The sequence below is a fragment of the Aspergillus alliaceus genome (assembly GCF_009176365.1).
Source record: "Aspergillus alliaceus strain CBS 536.65 unplaced genomic scaffold BDW43scaffold_39, whole genome shotgun sequence".
NCBI classification, from domain to species: Eukaryota; Fungi; Ascomycota; class Eurotiomycetes; order Eurotiales; family Aspergillaceae; genus Aspergillus; species Aspergillus alliaceus.
In genome coordinates, this window is record NW_022474722.1 from 273,162 (window position 1) to 291,565 (window position 18,404).

The 18,404-nt window shown below is 47.2% G+C and overlaps 7 protein-coding genes across 7 annotated transcripts; 3 read left to right on the plus strand and 4 right to left on the minus strand.

Moving 5' to 3' along the window:
* Window positions 1-550: 550 nt before the first annotated feature.
* BDW43DRAFT_313655 (uncharacterized protein) lies at window positions 551-842 on the plus strand (the record flags this gene model as incomplete). The annotated part of the gene is made up of 2 exons (XM_032047658.1): window positions 551-694; window positions 756-842. The coding sequence occupies 2 exons, from the start codon at window positions 551-553 to the stop codon at window positions 840-842; spliced, it is 231 nt and encodes a 76-aa protein (XP_031897690.1).
* An 85-nt stretch (window positions 843-927) lies between these two features.
* BDW43DRAFT_302164 (alpha-N-methyltransferase NTM1) lies at window positions 928-2,487 on the minus strand (the record flags this gene model as incomplete). The annotated part of the gene is made up of 2 exons (XM_032045193.1): window positions 928-931; window positions 1,754-2,487. The coding sequence occupies 2 exons, from the start codon at window positions 2,485-2,487 to the stop codon at window positions 928-930; spliced, it is 738 nt and encodes a 245-aa protein (XP_031897691.1).
* A 1,043-nt stretch (window positions 2,488-3,530) lies between these two features.
* Window positions 3,531-3,951, minus strand: BDW43DRAFT_313657 (thioredoxin family protein; the record flags this gene model as incomplete). Its single annotated transcript, XM_032047659.1, has 2 exons — window positions 3,531-3,855; window positions 3,917-3,951. The coding sequence occupies 2 exons, from the start codon at window positions 3,949-3,951 to the stop codon at window positions 3,531-3,533; spliced, it is 360 nt and encodes a 119-aa protein (XP_031897692.1).
* A 1,901-nt stretch (window positions 3,952-5,852) lies between these two features.
* On the minus strand, window positions 5,853-6,858 carry BDW43DRAFT_321075 (uncharacterized protein; the record flags this gene model as incomplete). Its single annotated transcript, XM_032049252.1, has 3 exons — window positions 5,853-6,100; window positions 6,154-6,537; window positions 6,609-6,858. 3 exons carry the CDS (start codon window positions 6,856-6,858, stop codon window positions 5,853-5,855), a joined length of 882 nt encoding a protein of 293 aa, XP_031897693.1.
* A 610-nt stretch (window positions 6,859-7,468) lies between these two features.
* Window positions 7,469-8,413, minus strand: BDW43DRAFT_284127 (uncharacterized protein). Its single transcript, XM_032042829.1, has 2 exons — window positions 7,775-8,413; window positions 7,469-7,710 (listed from the first exon to the last, which is right to left on the minus strand). Exons 1-2 carry the CDS (start codon window positions 7,928-7,930, stop codon window positions 7,546-7,548), a joined length of 321 nt encoding a protein of 106 aa, XP_031897694.1. The 5' UTR covers window positions 7,931-8,413; the 3' UTR covers window positions 7,469-7,545.
* Window positions 8,414-12,410: 3,997 nt separating this feature from the next.
* On the plus strand, window positions 12,411-15,536 carry BDW43DRAFT_302166 (uncharacterized protein; the record flags this gene model as incomplete). The annotated part of the gene is made up of 10 exons (XM_032045194.1): window positions 12,411-12,462; window positions 12,518-12,603; window positions 12,658-12,866; window positions 12,915-13,566; window positions 13,650-13,682; window positions 14,424-14,604; window positions 14,678-14,853; window positions 14,889-14,991; window positions 15,087-15,340; window positions 15,372-15,536. 10 exons carry the CDS (start codon window positions 12,411-12,413, stop codon window positions 15,534-15,536), a joined length of 1,911 nt encoding a protein of 636 aa, XP_031897695.1.
* Window positions 15,537-15,796: 260 nt separating this feature from the next.
* BDW43DRAFT_284133 (uncharacterized protein) lies at window positions 15,797-17,075 on the plus strand. The gene is given in 3 exon segments (XM_032042830.1): window positions 15,797-16,785; window positions 16,799-16,807; window positions 17,019-17,075. The coding sequence occupies 1 exon segment, from the start codon at window positions 16,172-16,174 to the stop codon at window positions 16,490-16,492; it is 321 nt and encodes a 106-aa protein (XP_031897696.1). The 5' UTR covers window positions 15,797-16,171; the 3' UTR covers window positions 16,493-16,785; window positions 16,799-16,807; window positions 17,019-17,075.
* The last annotated feature ends 1,329 nt before the right edge of the window (window positions 17,076-18,404 follow it).

The following is an 18,404-nucleotide window of genomic DNA, read 5'->3' on the forward strand; positions in this document are numbered from 1 at the left end:
ACTGCCACAAGCCCAAGGGCTAATACCTTCCCCTGCTTATCTGACAGACGTAAAGAGATGTTCTCCGCCGTCACTTTCGAACGTGCAAGCAGGGAGGTGACAGGCCAATACCATTTGATCAACAACGTAGGAGGAAATGGAAGGCTTGCGACGCTTGCGCTGCGAGCCGTGCTCGGTGCGATGGAGAACCTCCATGCAAGACATGCCTTCAGAGAGGGCTGGAGTGCTCATACAGCCAGATTTTTAGAGCCAGGCAGGGGGCGCCTAGTCCCCAATCCACTGCACAAGAGTCACAACCAGTGTCAAGTGCTCAGAAGATCCCTGTTCAATTTCTTCTCAATTATACCGACCAGACGACCAAGAGCGTGCATGGACGTCAACACATGCTTGCAGGTATCACCAAAGAAGAGCTAGGTGTTTCTGGGTGCGTGGGAGATTCTGAACTGTCCTTCCTCAATACCTCCGGGAGTAATGGGTTGGTTTATTCCATCTATTTATCAATACAGCCGCGTTTGACAGGCCATGCCACGATCAGCGTCTCATGTACGGGATGGATGATACAGACGCTTTGCAGACGACAATATCCCAAATTCTCGCTCTATTAAAGCAGACATCAGCCTCACAAGTGTTCGATGAAGTCAATTTCAGCGTGGAAGAGGCAGAACGCTTCTTCGCGCCGAGCCATCTCGCTACGGTGATCAATGCATTCGACTCTCATGATTGCATCCTACTTCAGGCTCACTGAAATTGTAAAGGAGTTGCTGGAAGCCGAAAGGGCTCTTGTTGATTCCGTGGACGGCGGCCACGAGCCGTCGTCGCTACCTTGGACTGCAGAGAAATGAGTATACGATACTGTGACGCTGCTGCTGAAAGGCGTGAGGTGTTCCTTTATCAGGATGCACCTCCTGTTTGGTAAAAGAGCCGAAGTCAACTTACTGGCCGTATACATGCGCTCACCGCTAACGTATGCAGCCTGGAACGGGCATGTGGCCGTTGTGAGGCTTCTCCTGAGCGGACGAGGTTGGAGATACTCCACTCCTTTATGCCACCTACAGTGGAAATAAGGCTGTAGTTAACTTCCTGCTCGCAAAGGGAGCTAAGGCTCACTCGGGAGAAAGTATTATCAAAGCGTTATGCACGACCGCAAGAACGGGGGAAGAGCCAGTCATGAGGCTACTGCTTGAGAATGGCAGTGATCTTAACACAACGCAAAGTAATGGCCAGACCCTACTGTCCTAGACTACGGGCCACATATATGAAAGCGCACTCAGGTTGCTGCTTGAGAGCGGCGCTGACCTTAATATGAACTGTCACGATGGCCAAGCAGCAATGCATTTGGCTGCACGGAACTGGGCACGAAACAGTGATAAAGGCCCTCCTCGATGGAGGAGCTGACCTTACAATGCAGGATAAAGATGGCCAAACACCACTGCACTGCGCTGCAAGAAATTAGCACGAAGCAGCGACACAGAGACGAGACTCCTGATGGATAGCGGTCGCAGGACAGCAATGGCCGTACCCCATTATCATTAGCAATAGAGACGGAATACATTGGCCAGTCGTAGGGCTATTCGCGAATAGGCCCCATGAGCTTGGTTCTCATTCTAGGTCTTGACTACATGAGTATGTTCAGCTGGCTAGTATCTTTGATGGATTTCTTTGCCATGTAGTTAATTTACTATATCGACGCGCACAACGGTATCAATCTCAATACCCCCAATAGCCGGATCTGCCCCTTCAGTCGGTTCAACACTTTGGACGCAAAGCATAAGACCAGACAGGTAAGAGCCGCAACTGTTTCGGAAACCCTGTTTGCTCCTCTGACAGAATCAAGTGCATTCCGGCCTGCTTGAATAGCTTTCGTAATTTTTCGTCTGTCCGTGTCACACTACTCTCCGAATCATCGTAGATATCCCCCTCGGGCTCTTCTGAGACATTCTCTTTAATCACCATAACCCCCGTGTCCGTTAGTGCACCCCGACACCGTACCAGATACTCGACCAATTGCGCATCCGTCAGATACACAACACTCCATTGCGCCCAGATGAGATCATACTCCTTGACCCCGGGGACCCAATCCTCGATACCCATAGTGAGCACCTTCCCGAGGACACAATTCCTCGTGAGCTGCCGTTCACTTAGGACCCGGGAGAACTTCTCCACCGGCTCTACAGCGTCTACCACTTCGCAGACCTGGCCGAGAAAGTCATTGATAACACGTCCAATGCCAGCCCCGCAGTCGACTCCGCGCTTGAGTCTCCCGGTGGCCGGACATCCAGGCACCAGCCGGCGAGCCTTTGATAGAAACTTCTTGGATCCCTGAAGATCAGTGCGCGAGACCTGAGCGTATCCGCCGAGCATGCCGTTCACTGTGGCGGGTTTGTCGCTCCAATATTTGACGGCAATGCTTTGGTCTATTTGGGCGTCGGCTGGTGCATTTGGTGGTACACTGTCGCTTTGTGTGAAATTAACGGGTTCGGTAGACATGGTTGGTGAATTTAGAAGAGAGGTTGATTCCCGATGTTTCGGGCATGGATGGTGGTGTTTGCTTGCTTTATTTTCCAGGCGGAGGGAACCTGGCTTAAGTAATCGTGCAGCTGAGATCCACATTTTGGATCTGCCTTGCATTATTGCAGCATTGCGGACATTGGGCGCTTTCGATTCATAGAATCATGTCACGGTCATTCCATAACTTGTTGATACCCTTTTATACCCAGTGAAGAGAATGTACTTGGATTAATCCTGAACATGGAACGTCGAATTGAATACGATTCTCTGTTTGGTTGACGTTGAGCAAGGGTCAGCTCATGTGGGGGGCGCCTTTCCGGAAGCAGTATTTAGCTTGGAAGGGTCCCCCGTTTAGGTTTGATAGAGAGCGCAATCCAGAACTCACTTGATCAGGTGTCTACTGTGGGGTGTCTAGAACCGATGTTATGTAGTGTGCTTGCTTATTATAGGTAGAGTATCATGTCTATTTAGAGGATCGTTGCGAAGATTGATTTTGGAGCCTACGATGAGAAAGATATATGTATAGCCAACATGACTGCCGCAAACAATCCGAAAACCCGCTCTAGTAGTCCTCCGCATAAATATGTTTTAGAAACTCGCTAAGATCTGGTACATTTAGGGGTTTCTTCCCCCCCCCCCTCCACAATCAGATCAATCTCTAATCGGTAGTTGTTATGCCGTTGCCCATAACTAATCTAGCTATATCACCCTAGCATGCTCTACACGACCAGATTGAAAGAATGAGTGGTTTATTGAATTAGATTAGAAGCGTGAAAGGATATATTCCAAGAGTATCGTTGGTCGTCGATGCAGTGGACATCTGGTTCGGCATTTGCAGTTATATCGTCACTGATTGAGAACCTTGACAGTAATCCCAGAGGTAAGCGAGTAAACTTGCAGAAGGGTTGCTCACGCAGCAATGCAAAATGCTAACTATATACAAGGAGCTAGGCGAACTAGAAACACATGAAAAGATACATAATAGTCTTAGCACATGCCACCCACTATCCGGCATTTCCACCTTATGACAGACCTCCGGTGATCTCGGTCAACCCACACAGAGCCCTCGACACCAGGTACTCTAGTTGCCTCGGCCTAGGTTTGCAGTATCGTTCAACTTCCTTCCCGTCCTTATATAGTATCAGAGTCGGACGCTCAACTTTGGCATATTCAGATATGTCTTTGTAGCCGCTCACGTCGACTTCATAGAACGCCACGGTGTCACTATAGGCGTAGGAGGCGAGGTCATCATAGGCCCGGTCGATTTCAGATTGTCGACTCTGGAAATCGCGGAAGTTGAAGACCGCGTAGTTGGCTCCGCCTACTACATTGTAGTAGGTTTCCAAGCTAGTCATAAGTCAGTGTTATTGAAGCAGATATGGTTACATTCGCATCAGCCTTTTCTTACTCTGTCACTTTTATGGATCCCATTGTCTCTGCCATTGCTGTGAACCTTCTGTTTGAAGTTAAGATATCTGCTTTCCTAGTTGATGGGCCACAATGTGTGCGATCAACACTAGACAGGGCACTGATGGCCTTTAAGTACCTGGGTTAATATATTTGCTCTGAGGGTGGCCACACTATGCGCGACTAGTATGGCTCCATCATGACTGTGGGGGTATATTAAGCTTAATTCCTCTTACTAGCGTCAAGGGATAGCACATTGACAGAGTTGCAAATGTCGGTTCTAGCCTTGCGTACATCCATCATCATTCCCTGGCCAAGGTTTGAAATGCCTGGGCTATAGAGATAATAGAGGCGATTATAGTGCTAAGCAACCTCCATCAATGATGGTAGGCCATGGCCTTATTGAATATCTTTCAGATTCCTTGTCTAGGCATACTTGTCTAACTCAGTTGAGAAGTCATGCCATGATTACCCTATTTCCCCAGTTTTATGGGTGTACCCGCTTTTTTCTACGGAGCTGAGTGGGTGAACGGAGACGTTGGCAATGGAGCCCTCTGAAGTCTGGATCGCCCTCGTTATCTCATACTGACGAAAAGACCGTATCAGCTGTGTTTCCTTCCACTTCATGACGAGCTGACTTTCAGGTTCTGTGGTAGACAAGGCCTTTGTTGCGTGAGGAATGTAGAGTTTGCTGGGCTATGCATGCCGGGATCGTCCCCAGGTATTTCTTGGCTTGATGATTGATTCGCGGTTCCATAGCCGTTTCAGTCCAGTCTGGCCTACTATTCCTACAGAATATGCAGGGGATCGGATTCTTTTGCCTCAATTAAGAATATTACGTTTATATCGAGTCATGTGCAAAACTCAACCCTTTCCCTTCTGTATAACGCAACCTGGATGGGATGGCATGACGAATAAAACTTGTTATTGGGCTGGGTTACGACACGCCAAGGAAGCTGTTCGTTTTAGTTTACTGCCATGGTCGATTTTAATTATCATTCTCTTTTTGATGCCATACTAGTTTGAAGTGGCGCGGGAGTGAGCGTGTTCGTTTTATCGCTAAACCAAGGGACATTTACCCGAATCACCATATAGCACTTTCGCATATTGGATAGCCAATAAACACTCTCAACCTCAACACGCCACATTACAAACGTTTATGGTTTGGCCCGTACCAACCCTTATCCGCTGCCGTGCTGAGCATGAAGTTCGGCTCCTCGCCGGCCTTCTCTACATCCCATCTCCCAACTCAAACGTCTTTCCGGGCCACGAGAATATTACTGGGGCGCGATGCGCAATAGCTGTGTTAGATACTTAGCCTAAGCTTGCGGATACTCTATACGTCGCAGAAGCCGCACCGTATTGTCATGCGGCTGCTGGCGAGCCTTCTCATTCATTACCTTCCCATATAGCGCACGCGGTTGATCGTGGTCGGCTTCCTTACCCTCATAGTAGAAGTGCGATTCCCGACTGACAATGTAATCCGAGACCAGATAAGGTAGTATGGGTCGGGATTTGTTCACGAAGCTATTGGACACGTACCGTGGGTTCATCTTGTGGTTTTGCGTCGACGCAAAGCGAACAGTCAAAGCCTAGAGAGAAATATGAGAAGGGTATGGACGCTCAGATCATCAGTTCACGGGTAATTGGTGCAGGTTGATACCGGTACGGTGGTATTGGGCGTCGCGTTGAAAGAACATGCAAAATTATAGCAGTGGATCGGGGATATACTCGATTCTGGGAACTATGCTTCCTGGGAAGAATACAGCGTTAGCTATGGGATTAATATCATTGTCCAAATTGCTTTATCAATAATCTGTCGCCAAGTTTGACCCTCTTTCAAAGCTCATCCTTGCGAAGTCTATAAAAGTTATTAACCTCATAGAGTGACAGATAGTTGGATAGGTGTTATTATGTGTTTATTCTGATAATACTATCTAAGGGAGAGTATATCCTCCATCCACAACAAGGTCGGCCCCAGTGGTATAACTCGACGCATCCGAAGCTAGATATAGATAGGCACCCTTGAGCTCATGTGGTAGGCCTTCACGGCCCATCGGAATCTTATCCTTCCAGATATTTTTGGTATCGTCCGGAACAAATGTTGATATATCAGTAACGATATACCCAGGCGATATTGTGTTGGCACGCGCGAAGCGAACCCATTCTACCGCAAGTGATTTGCCTTGTCAAATTGTTAGCTGATAGATCTTGATACACAGCTCCTGTTAGACATACACAGGTGGATCACCCCGGCTTTAGCGGCATTATATGCGGCCTGGAGCTGTGGTACGTTGACAATATGGCCGCTCATCGAAGCAGTGGCGACGAAACTGCCGTAGGTGAAATTTTGCAGAGGACTGCCGAAGATATCTGTACCCTCAGTCTTTTGCCTCCTCCAATGGTATCCAGCTGCTCTCGCACAATAGAATGTGCCATCCAAATCTGTTTGAGTAACATCCGAGTAGTGCTCAACGGGCGCATCTATCATGGAACCCTGAGTCCATGGAATTCCCGAGTTCGCAACGAAAATATCTAAACGACCGTTGAACTCGCGGACACAAGTGTCTAACAGGTCCTCCACGTTCTTAGGTTCTCTGATGTTTATTTGATATGCGCGGCCTAAAATACAACCAATCAGCTGAGTTGGGCCGGAGGGAGACGTAAAACATCGAAGCCAGCACGGGACATACACTTAACACCGTATTTCGCCTCAATGCTCGCAGCTTCCTCAATAGCTTTGCTGTTTCTGTTATACCAGATAGCAACATTGGCGCCCGCCTCCGCTAGAGCATGGACAACGTGTAGACCAATACCCGATGCTGCACCAGTGACAACGGCCGTCTTGCCCTTTAGTGAGAAAAGAGCTAGAACACTCGTCTCCACTGGAGGGGTGTTATTATTGTGGCGGAACAAACCATTTGCTACTGGACTTTCAGACATTGTATCGGGTTTTGTGGATTGGGACAATGAGTATCTGCTCTGGGAAGATACGAAAGACTTTAATATCTTCCCTGTAGACAGCAGGCCTATTCTAATTAAATAATGTCTAGCTAAAACGTGTCACCGCTTGTTTCGGCTTCTGCCTCCCCCCACCCATAGCGTAGATATTTTATATCGTGTGCGTTGACATCATGGAGGCGCTATTTCCATTCCGGCGGATGTGTTGCTGAACTGGCTACTGCTGAGGACATCGAGATCTAAAAGATTTAGTGTTGAAGCACCACAACAAAGCGACTGGATATCTTCTTCAATAAGCAGTATTTAAATTGTTTTGTTGGTGTATCTCAATTCCTTGAAGAAAATGATATACGGTCTCACAACATCCCTGCAACATGATCCTGCGACTGGGGTAAGGAAACAGGCATCAGGGAGAGGGCTCGCGTCCGGTTCCGACCATTCAGCATCTCCGGCGGAAGCTCGCCTCGGTTTCCTAAACCTCGTGGAATCAGGTCTTCATACGGCATAGCGTTGTGGATCCCTGCCTTCCTGTTTAATATCTAGGATTTTTTTCACACAAAAAACAACTCAGCCTATCTCAGCTCTGTCCAATCAAGGTCGACCTAAACAGCTCTTGGAAAACCGCGATCCACCATAGTCCCAGGACTCCAGACGCACTTGTTGAAAGCATCAAGTACGGGGTAATATTTCCGAGTTCTGAGCTTGGCCTAGCGGGACTACCTCGGGCCAGACCCACACCACGGCATGTAGATAGGTGGATGTTCCCCCAGGTTTGGATATATATGCTGTCTTCCGTCTGCTGAGATGTTCCCCGGGTCCCAGAGGGTGGAGTAAGTAAGTTCTCCTTTGGCGGTGACATTCCACCCTTTTTGAATGGTCGAGAAGTAATTCATGTTAGTCCTGTTCGTGGTGGCAAGGAATGAAGGTAGACGCATTGCTTTACCTTTACTCCGTCCAACGCAGCGTCGATATCGGTATGGGAGGTTGATTTCGCGTGTTCGACCGGTGCCTGGAAAGGCGTTAGAAAACATACTCCGCAAACAGGCACAGCCATTGATGGTTGGGTAGTCAAGACATCACGTTATTCAGACTCACATATCTGGCCGATTTCAAGCACGGTATGAATTAATATCAGCAGCGCTCCGAACGGATTTTCATCCCTCAGGGTCTCTTTCATTCGTCCATCCTCCCTTTGTCGTGATAGAACAAAGAACTCGAAATACGTCATATTCTGTGGCAAGCCCAAAGGCCGGCCTATTGGCCCCGCGATTGCGTATAGGTATTCTTCAACGTTGCTGATTGTCTCTGCTGGTTGATTGACACAGTCCGAGTCGATTATATTTGGTATCTCCTCCCCGCTAAGATCTAGCTTGCCTTAAATTTGAGAAAAATTTACTCAATCTCAGGTATAATCCTTTGTTTCCTCGGTAAATCACTTTGACGATGGTCTTTCATTTCTTCCATTGAGTGTTGCAATGGACGGCCAATAATAAAAATGCTAGATTTGTCGGACCATTGTCAGGAAGCCGTTCACTTGTGGAGCCTAAGCTCTGGAGTATCTGAGAAATGTGCCTTATTTTGAGCATCGACAAGGAGATAACCGGGGAAATATCCGTTATGATTAAGATTGTCCAGTTGATGAACAGGCCTTCAATATGCTATAATGGGGATTGGAAGGCGCCGCTAAAAGGGCCTTGCTGTTATGTTACGACGAGCAGCTTTCGGTCCCGAGGAAAAAGGCCCCTAGAGGAAGGTCATGTTGACTGGGATGAATGAATTACCAAAATGTACTATCGGTTCTATCGAACGCATCGCGGCATCAAACCGGTTCTACGCTATTCACACTTACAGAAGCATAAATAAAGCGTAGGATTCATGTTCCTCGAGAATGTATATCGTCTAGATATGATTTTCTTTTTATTTTACTTTCAGAAAAAAATTACTCTATAATGTATTGATTAAAGCCTAAACTTTGGAAAACTGGCTATCTTCTTTTTCTCTTATTACGCGGAATAGAATATAAAACAGGTAAAAGTATTTTGCAGCTATAATAGGAGAAATAGCGGTAGGCAATACAATACAATCTTAGTGCAAAACGAGGCGATATATAAGGAGCATAACTTCTCGTATTAGGCAAAATATGCGTTCAAGCAAACAACCTTGTAAGATAGGCTACATCATAGCGATACCTTGGTCTACGGATATCAAAGGATCTACCCCTAGTCAGACATCATCCATCATTATAGTATCAAAGGCTATAGCAAGTCACTACGGTTTCCAGGCGCTGTAATCAGCGATGCGGAGGTGAATTATAAATGCTTTCTCCGAACTTCAGCCCCCAAGCCCCCTCACTGCAATTTTAGTGTAAACAAGGCCCTGGTCCAAACCAGAGCTTCCTCATTGGCCAAGAGTAGTCTAGCCTTCTGGAACCTGCGGGCACAAGATGAGCATCGCTTGCCGGAAAATATTTGAATGGACGAAACGAATGACCGGCGCAGGTGAGCCAGACCGCGGAGAGTATTACCGACCAATGTATATCGAGTCGACGTCACAGACTAGAATCGGTTTAGTTGAACGAGGGTAGCTAGGGATCACGAATTCTGCCCAAAGTCGAGTACGCACTATGAATGACTACGTTCTGGTCTTCGACTGGGCGTCTCTTGAAGCGCTAATTTTTATATCGTTGCAGGACCATGGTTTCGTCGTCCATTTGAAAAGTCTTATTCAGGGACGATCCTTTCATCGAGAACATGGGAAATAAGATGAAGACGGCTTGGTATCACACGAATCCAGCCTAGGGTCCTATTGTTGGACATTAGCGTCTTGGAAGACCTGGATCTCTCGTCGTCCAGCGTAAACAACCATTCTCTTTCCGTGCCGCCGACCTCGTATGGAATCCATCCGTAGCTATAGTCTGCTGAAACCATTACAAAGTCATTGTGCGGGTTTAATTTCTCAGCTGCAAGATTTCCCCGCTGGGACTCATTCACTCCCTCTGTTGCTACAGATAATTCGAGTTTCATCAGCTCGCTTGCAATCCGAGCCAGTAGCTTGGCATCCCAAGGCCCCTTCCAGTGTGAGCAGCGCAGGAGCGCTTCGATAGCACGCTCATGGACAGCACGGTCAAGGCATCTGTTAGCCACAAGATACAAGAGAGGAATGTCACCTGAGTTCAAGGTTACTTTTGGCAGATTGGTCTACCCGTTTGTGAATACCTCGGCAAGTGACAAGACGTTCATGAAATCATATGTGTGTTCGCTAATTGCTGGATCATTCGCTGGTTCTTGCCGGCGACATTTCAAGGATATAGGTATTGAGGACTGCCAGTGGTCAAGTCAACGCACATCTTGGCAATCTCACTCCTCTTCTGGTTTCATTCCTGGACTGCTTGGCATACACGGGGAAGGGAAACCCGAAGATCCGAAGTTTGAGAGAGGGCACGTGATGCCCCTGAGTACTGACAGGCAGAATAAATTGAGCCGCCAAAGTCACCGCCCTCAACCATATCAGCCTACTTACCTCCTACCTTAATGTATCCTTATGAGAGCATCTCCTAGAGAGGAATGAGAATGAATGAATGAGGTTGTTTGCTGCCCATAAGTCCAATATCCTGGGGAGTGCTTTTCAGTACTAAACCCCGTCAACCGACTTACTATATAGCTCCTCAAACGCCTCACTAAGGCGGCGCGCCAAAGCTGATGCTGCATCTGCTCTACAAAGACACTGGCAGTCTGTAGCTCCACAATCTTACCAGGATCTATGGATTACCTCCCCCCAGTGCCCTGATGAGCTGCGAATTCCACGCCCTCTACTCGCGCGGACCCTGGCAGCCCGTACAGGATATGGTGACTTCGTAACTTATCATGAGCGTTTTAAGCACGAAGATGCGTACCTTTTCTGCCGCTATAGTACAAGAAAACCTCCTATACATTTCTTCTTCTACCGTATTACAAAGAGACACCTGCCACGACCTCCAGGTCCCCCTCTAAAACAATCCCCTACTTACTAGGCACTTCAAAAGGCGCGAATAAACTAGCCGCATGGCTATCTCAGACCCGTTTCTTTGAGGATATTTGCCCACGACGCCGCCCATCTCAGCAAGACTGGGATAACATACCTCCTTCTCTATATTTTCTTCCTTTTCAAAAAAAAAAAGAAAAGAAAAGAAAAGAAAAAAAACCTACGCAGTGGAGGCAGAATGGGTCATGGAGTGTAGGCGGACCTGTGCAGCTGGCATTATCCCTCTACCTGCTATCGCAGGCCCTTTTTTCTTCTTTTCTTGACTACGGCAGCTATGTAAACGCGCCAAAGTCCCCTACATGTACAAAGAACTAGGACTAGCAGCTAGTTAGAGACACCCAGGGCTTACCCCCTGGCGGCCTTTGCCCCAATAGGGGATGGTGGGTCACATGCCTCGGCGTGAACCACGGCCGTTAAATATAACCTAACCTAACCTAACCTAACCTATATAGCTCCTTAAGTACGGATATAGCTCGGCGTGGGTAGAAATTTGCTTGGTGTTGGTGAGCTTTACACGCCAAGCTATGAGACCCTCCCCCCAAATAGTACTCTGTACTCCACGTTGTATAGCTCTTAGGTAAGTATGGACATGAGTTTCTGCGATATCGGAGATCTGCTTTGACCGTTGAAGTGATCGGGCGTACGAAGGTCCTGCCAAGAAATTGAACTTTAATCGGACAGAAAAAATGGTTTAACAGTCTAAAATTTCCACCTACGGCCGATGGTCCATAAGTGTTCTGATACTTCTCCTATTCCGTCAAGGAACAAGTTATATCGCCAGATAACGCGCGTGGAAGCTCGTGTTAATGGGTCCTGGTAATACCCTCGGAGATATTATAGCGAACCGTTGTCTCAGCTGTGAATGCGGTATATATAGGATGTCTGACAAAACTAAGCTTAATTTCTCATTGGCACCATCCACTCATTCTTCGGGAGAAATCGCCACCTTCAAGTCCCAAGGGACTGTAATCAAATTATTGAGCCAAAACCCCGGGTCGCGAAATGTTCCCGCATACGGTAGCCTATCGTGGGCTCCGATATTATCGGCACCGGGAAAACGGACAAAATCCCGAGTTAACGATACAAAACCTTATGTCGGGGAGAGTGATTTGCGGATCTGGTGGTATGCCACTACACAACCGAATACAAATCATGCATTGTTATATTTACACCAGGCTTTTGTGACATGTTTTAAGCAACTCTTCGATCGCCATAATCCCTGCAAGAGCCACGTGTGCCCGCCCAGGTTACTAGCCCTATGGGGTCAGGGTGCATACCTCCCGTCGTAGTAAATGGCTCGGGGAAAAAGTGGATCCAGCCCAGTTTGTGACGGGCAGTCCCAAGGAACTGGACGTTGTTGCGCACGTAAAGTGTGGGCGTTCCCTTTTCCTCTCGACCGAGTCATATGCAGATGGTCATATATGAGAGCCGGAGCCTTTTCCCATAATGATCGTCATAGCGATGGACTCCTACTCTCGAAGTCACGGTTGCTTCTCTGCACCCACCAAGTCGGGATGGCGTCTAATGTGAATAGCTGGATATGGCTGGCAGTGGTGCTGTTGATCGGTAGGTTTTCCGCATGCCACATAACGGTGCAAAATTCTAACAGACCCTAATCTAGCATTCCTACGCTATGTTTCCCGCTGGCTCCAATTGGGTACCCCCAGAAACTTCCAAATTGAAGACATAACGATGATCGTGGTTGTGGTATGTACGCACCACATCATATTGTTCGATCTCGTCGGTTGCTAATTTTATCAGGTCTTGTACATCTTAATGACGGTCTACCTGATTGAAGTTGACAAACACGGGACCAACGGAATCCCCTTAGATAAAGTCGACCAGATCGACCCTGCCTCCATCCCAGATCTTATCAAAGGCAGTAAGATAGTGATTGCAGTAGAGCAGCTATGGCTCGGAGTCATCTGGGGATGCAAGGCCTGTTTGCTCTTACTCTATTCAACCATGACGTGAGTTGTCAGCCTCCACTCAGCGATCATCATCTAATCAATCCATAGATCGGGTCTGTCGCAACACCGAGTCGTCAAAGCCATCGGTGCATTTTGTGCGCTGAGTTTCGTGCTAATTGAAATCCTCTTTTTCGCTGCCTGGTGCCGCCCTTTCTCCGCCTACTGGTCGGTGCCACCAAAATCCGTGCAATGCTCCGTCTATCGCAATCATCTTATTCTAACCTTGGCCATAAATGTCGCTACGGACTTGATGATCATGTGCATCCCATTGCCGCTCTTGATCAAAGCCAAGCTAAGCCTGTCCAAAAAGCTTACTTTATGCGCCGTTTTCTCTCTGGGCGTGTTCGTAATCCTCTGCTCCATCCTCTCCAAATACTACTCGATATCGAATCCATACGGAGATCGCTGGGTCGACTGGTACGTCCGGGAGGCAGCAACCGCCATCGTTGTGGCCAATATCCCACAAACATGGACACTATTCCGCCGGATGTTCAACTGGAAGTCTTTCTTGGCGCAATCGTCATATCCTCGCAGCTACAGCCGAAGCAAGTACACCAATCGACTTGATAGCTCGACCATCCATCTATCCCGGTTCAAGGGTGGAGATAAATCGCACACACGCTCCGTCGATCACACGGCGTCTGGTGAGCACATTAATCGCGAACAGCCACTGGAGATCTGGGAACAACGCCAGTTTAATGTGACGAACGAACCCGGCGAATCGAGCGATGGCATCAGTCAGAGTAGTATGAGTTTGGAGTTTGACACTACGGGGCTAAATAGTCCCCAGCTGAAGACGATAGTGACGACAACGAAGTGATATATATAAGCTCTATGTGATGGGAGATCAATCCGTTGGGAGGCAGTTTCTTTTATGCGGTAATGCTTAGATTCATGGGTACGTACAATAGAACAGCTATATTACATGTATTGCTAGATTTATAGACAGATAGAGATAATTTAAGGCTGGTGGGCATTCTTAGGGCTTGGAGAACAGCTGCTCTGTATAACTATTCTAGGACAATGAAAAGCGCCCGCCAAGCCGCACTTTAACTGCAGGGACGCACCGGTATTAGGCGTTAACAGCGCAATCGCCGACAAGATAACTAACAATCCTTCGACGCAGGTCTTCTCCCTCATATTGCTTAGGATTAAAGCTTACCATGTCCTCTATCTATATCTTGTTGGGCAATTGTGACGTTTGCACACATTCCTTTTCAGGCCCACCCTTTTCCCTGTACTTCAGACTGGTATGTACCGGAGTCAAGCTAGGCTTGTCAAAGCTAGCTGCTCAGGAAAGTCTGTCCAAGACCTTAAACGGTTTTTATATTGGTTTCCTTCATTGGTTCTAGGACAATGTCTACGTAGGTAATTCTGCCTAGATAGCGCAGCCACATATAAAATGATAGAAAAGAGGCAAGTAACAGATCTTGATTATCATCTAATGGTAAAGAGTATTCTTCTAAAGCTCATAAGGAATCGGCTTCAATTTAGATATTATCCGTCAGAAGACACGACATGGAACGTTTCAGTTAAATAACCTCTACCACACTCTAGGGTAGACCACTTGGCACACAAAACATCAACATACTTCTCAAATTGGGATCATATTACCACTTCCACGCAGTCAGTTTTGCTATTACCGAGAAAGACAAGAATTCTATAAAGCCTACGTGCTCATTTAATCCCGAAAGCGATATACCAGATCTATCCGACAAGGTGATATTTGTCACTTGTGGTCAGTATCCTTTCACCTCCAGCTTCATTCTCTCACTTACCAAGGAAAAAAGAAAAAAGAAAAAAAAATTAAGGGACGGCCGGTCTCGGAGCACAATCAGTCGTTAAATTGGTCAAGCATTCTCCGACGCAGACCTATATCAGCGGTCGGAACGCGAAAAGTGCAGAGGATATCATCAAGAAGGTAGTCGAGACAGGGTCGAGTAGACCTGTGTCGTTTGTCGAATGCGATCTCGCCTCCCTGGACTCCGTGAAGAAAGCCGCAGATAATCTCCCATCACGAAGGATTCGCGCCTGGACGTACTCATGTGTAACACAGACATCATGGCGCACCCTCCGGGGCTAACAAAAGATGGCTACAAGGTGCAGTTTAGGACCAACAACATCGGTCATGCTATCTTGATTTAGAGGCTGTTCCCACTCCCGCAACGTACGGCTGAAAAACCGTGACCGGTGTACGTCTCATCATTCTCACATCTGTAGGCTACAGGGTGCATCCTTGTGAGGGCATCATATTCAAGGACTTGAAAACCACGCAAGATAGCGGCCCCTTTGGATCTTGGAGACGGTACGGCCAACGCAAGCTGGCTAATATTCTTTATGCGCTTGGGTTGGCCCGTCGATATCCGGATTTGATAGCTGTTTCCATTCATCTTGGGGTTGTGAATACGGGTCTAGTTGAGAATCTTGATCGGGCAAACCGTTGGTTCGTCTATGCGACGACCTTTAATCAGACGGTGATCCCCGGAGGATAGGACGTACAATCAGCTGCGGGCAGCTACAGTCTCTCAAGATCACTTAGAAAATGGCCAGTTTTACATACCGGATGGTCTTCCATCGAATAGTCAACTTGACAAGACGACGCAAGATGGTGCGTTGGCTAGTCAGCTTTGGGAGTGGACGCATAAAGTTCCGGAGGTGTATTATGACTGATTTCAGTACAGGACACTCGAGTATATGGCAGCTCTTCTTCGATCAGGACCTTATCTATGAGGTTGAGGCTACCTACCCCTACAACGCTAACAATGTCTCTATCACCACTAACGCCGACAACCATGTCGTCCAAGATGAGACCGAGGATACCGCTTCGGACCCATTCTTCGAGTATGCCCTCTAAATTCAGCCCCTAGAATAACAGAAGAATGATGGATTGTCTCGAGATACACGATCGACATGGACACCTATCGACAGATGCACCTCTGACTTTGATCACGGTATTCAAGACGATGACCTCGGTCCAGACGTCATGGACAACGAAAGCCTCCGCAAGACCTCTTTTCTCCTTCTCCTTCCCCATGAGATACACCGATTCGGCTTTAGCATTGAGAAATGGAGTGTGTTGACACTTCCAGGCCATATTTATTTCTTAAAATCTCATACTAATTGTGATCAGCACTCTACAGGGGCACTTCAAGTCGAGCGGATTCGCGACATAGATTGGAATGAAATGGCTTCGAACGACTCGTCGTACAACATCATAAAAAAGCACTAATTAAGCCCCAGTCACAGTGCACACCAGGTTTTCCAAGTCATCCGACGTCATAGAGGGCAAAGGCAACGCCCTGATCATGCTTCTCCACGGCGGCCCGGGTACTGGAAAGACACTTACCGCTGAGTCCGTGGCCGAGCTTACCAAAAAGCCTCTATACCGAGTAACATGGGGAGATATCGGAACCAATGCTGACGAGATCGAACGGTATCTCGAGACCGTGCTGCTCATCGGTACAATCTGGGGTTGTGTAGTTCTTCTAGATGAAGCGGTTGTATTCCTCGAGGAACCACGCGAGACAGATTTGCAACCCAATGCGCTTGTTTCGGTCTTCCGGCGTGTTCTAGAGTACTACTATGAAATTCCCATACTGACGTCCAACCATATCGGGGACCTTTGACGCTGCGTTCATATCTCGATTCCAGCTCGCGGTGCACTATCCCCCGTTGGACTTGAAGGCCCATATGAGATTTGGCTGAACTTCATTAATGGGCTCAGCAAGACAAATCCCGATGTGAATATCGATGACTTGAAAAATCATCTCGTTGTGCTGGCTGCTGACTGCCTCAACGGACGACAGATTAGGAATACTGTGCGGACGGCGCTTCAGCTGGCTTCCTTTTGGGAGGAGACGCTGGACTATCGGCATTTTGAGGGTCATTGTGGTAAATAAATTTGAGAAAGACTTAGGATCTGTTTCTAGATTTAGCGAGCAAGATTGGGTACAGCATCAAGGGATTCGGTCGGAATAATGGCTCACATAGCCTATGATTAAATATTGGTAAGCCAAAGAAAATCCATATAGGTTTAGCTAGGGGGTTAATCAATATAGTAACTTAGGGTTCTGAGGCCTTACATACGCAACCTAACCGAAATTTCCGGTTATCTTGGTTTTACACGACTCGACATGGGGAGATAACAAGCTTACCAAAACGATTCCTTTATTTTTTTTAATCCTTTGTGTTGTGATCTCAGGGGAAAGATGGGCAGGATGAGGCTGTATCAGCTACACGTACGTAGCCTACTGAGGACCGGATGCCATTCCGATAGGTACTCAATTCTATGGACGACTATATCAACTATCTTGAGCGCTTCTTCATATCTACTAATGGGTAAAGCCTTCAGGGGCTGAAGTTGGTGATCCGGCCAAGCCACTAGGATCACGTGGTCTCGTATAGATTCATAACACTTTGGATCACCCAACTAAGCATCCTGCGTAGATAAAACCTATGTACTTTGGCGCTCATTATTTGTCGCTGCCAAGTATGTAGGTGAAGGATATACCTTTTCCCGACCTATCTTCAAAGATGTCAAGCCCCAAACTACACTGGAACCTTAGAGTCGGCGCACCAAAGAAGAATGCGTCTCTCACTACCTATTTGTACTTCCAGTGTGCCATCAAGATACTTCTTGGCTCTCCACTATCCGACAAGAACTCGGAATGGTACACTCTACAGCTATACTACATTTATGGAATGCCATGGAGGACAGCTCAAGTGGCCCTCCAATTGCCCGGTTATGGATCCAGCAAACTAACTATGACTGCCGGGACACATCGATGAGGCAGGTCCATACAAGTATCAACAGTATAGCCGGCTGATATTGATTAGAGACAGGAATTTTGACTTTCATGTGAAGCATTACGTGCCAGGAGACATCAACAGGGTTCAAGGGATCAAATCAGATAATGGGCGTAAAAGGTAGAAAGAACAACTAGGTTAGGGTAAACTCATCTCCGGGACAGACGTTATTATTGTTAAGTCAATATCTCGACCGCGTAGGAGCCATTATAACCTTACTAATATGGATTTACTGACACAGACTCACCGAAAGTGGGTCTCACTAAATATAGCTAGTATTCCCATCCACATGAATATAATAGTAAGTTTGTCGTCTAAATAGGGCTTTTCTAGATGTATTGGTGCGTACATATAGCAGATATCCGTGTCCAAGTATCCCACCCTTACTAATCAAGATTTCTTAACCATGCACAAATTATCATCTCAACCCTTGCTGACCAACAAGCGATAAATAAAATTAAGATACTTTCGCATCGGCGCTGCATGAATGTAGAAATACATACAGCAGCCGCAGCAACACCCTTTTGGCATAAGGATCATGTTATTAGTTTTTATTAATTGGTGTCAGGGATAGATAGCTCTAGGATTGTAGGTGGTTCTAGGCTCTGCTAGCTCTCGCAGCAGGATACTATGACGAATTTGCAAGCAAGGAATATTTCCAAGTAAGGAGTTGGTTCCACTGTGAAACTAACAACCCAAGACTTAAGCAGAGGGAACGCTATCGCTCTTTAT

Coding starts and splice junctions, on each gene's coding strand:
- BDW43DRAFT_284127 (XM_032042829.1), bottom strand. CDS start 7,930: ATGGCTGTGCCTGTTTGCGGAGTATGTTTTCTAACGCCTTTCCAGGCA. Junction 7,711..7,774: donor CCTTGCCACCACGAACAGGA/CTAACATGAATT, acceptor AGGAGAACTTAC/TTACTCCACCCTCTGGGACC.
- BDW43DRAFT_284133 (XM_032042830.1), top strand. CDS start 16,172: ATGCTTCTCCACGGCGGCCCGGGTACTGGAAAGACACTTACCGCTGAG.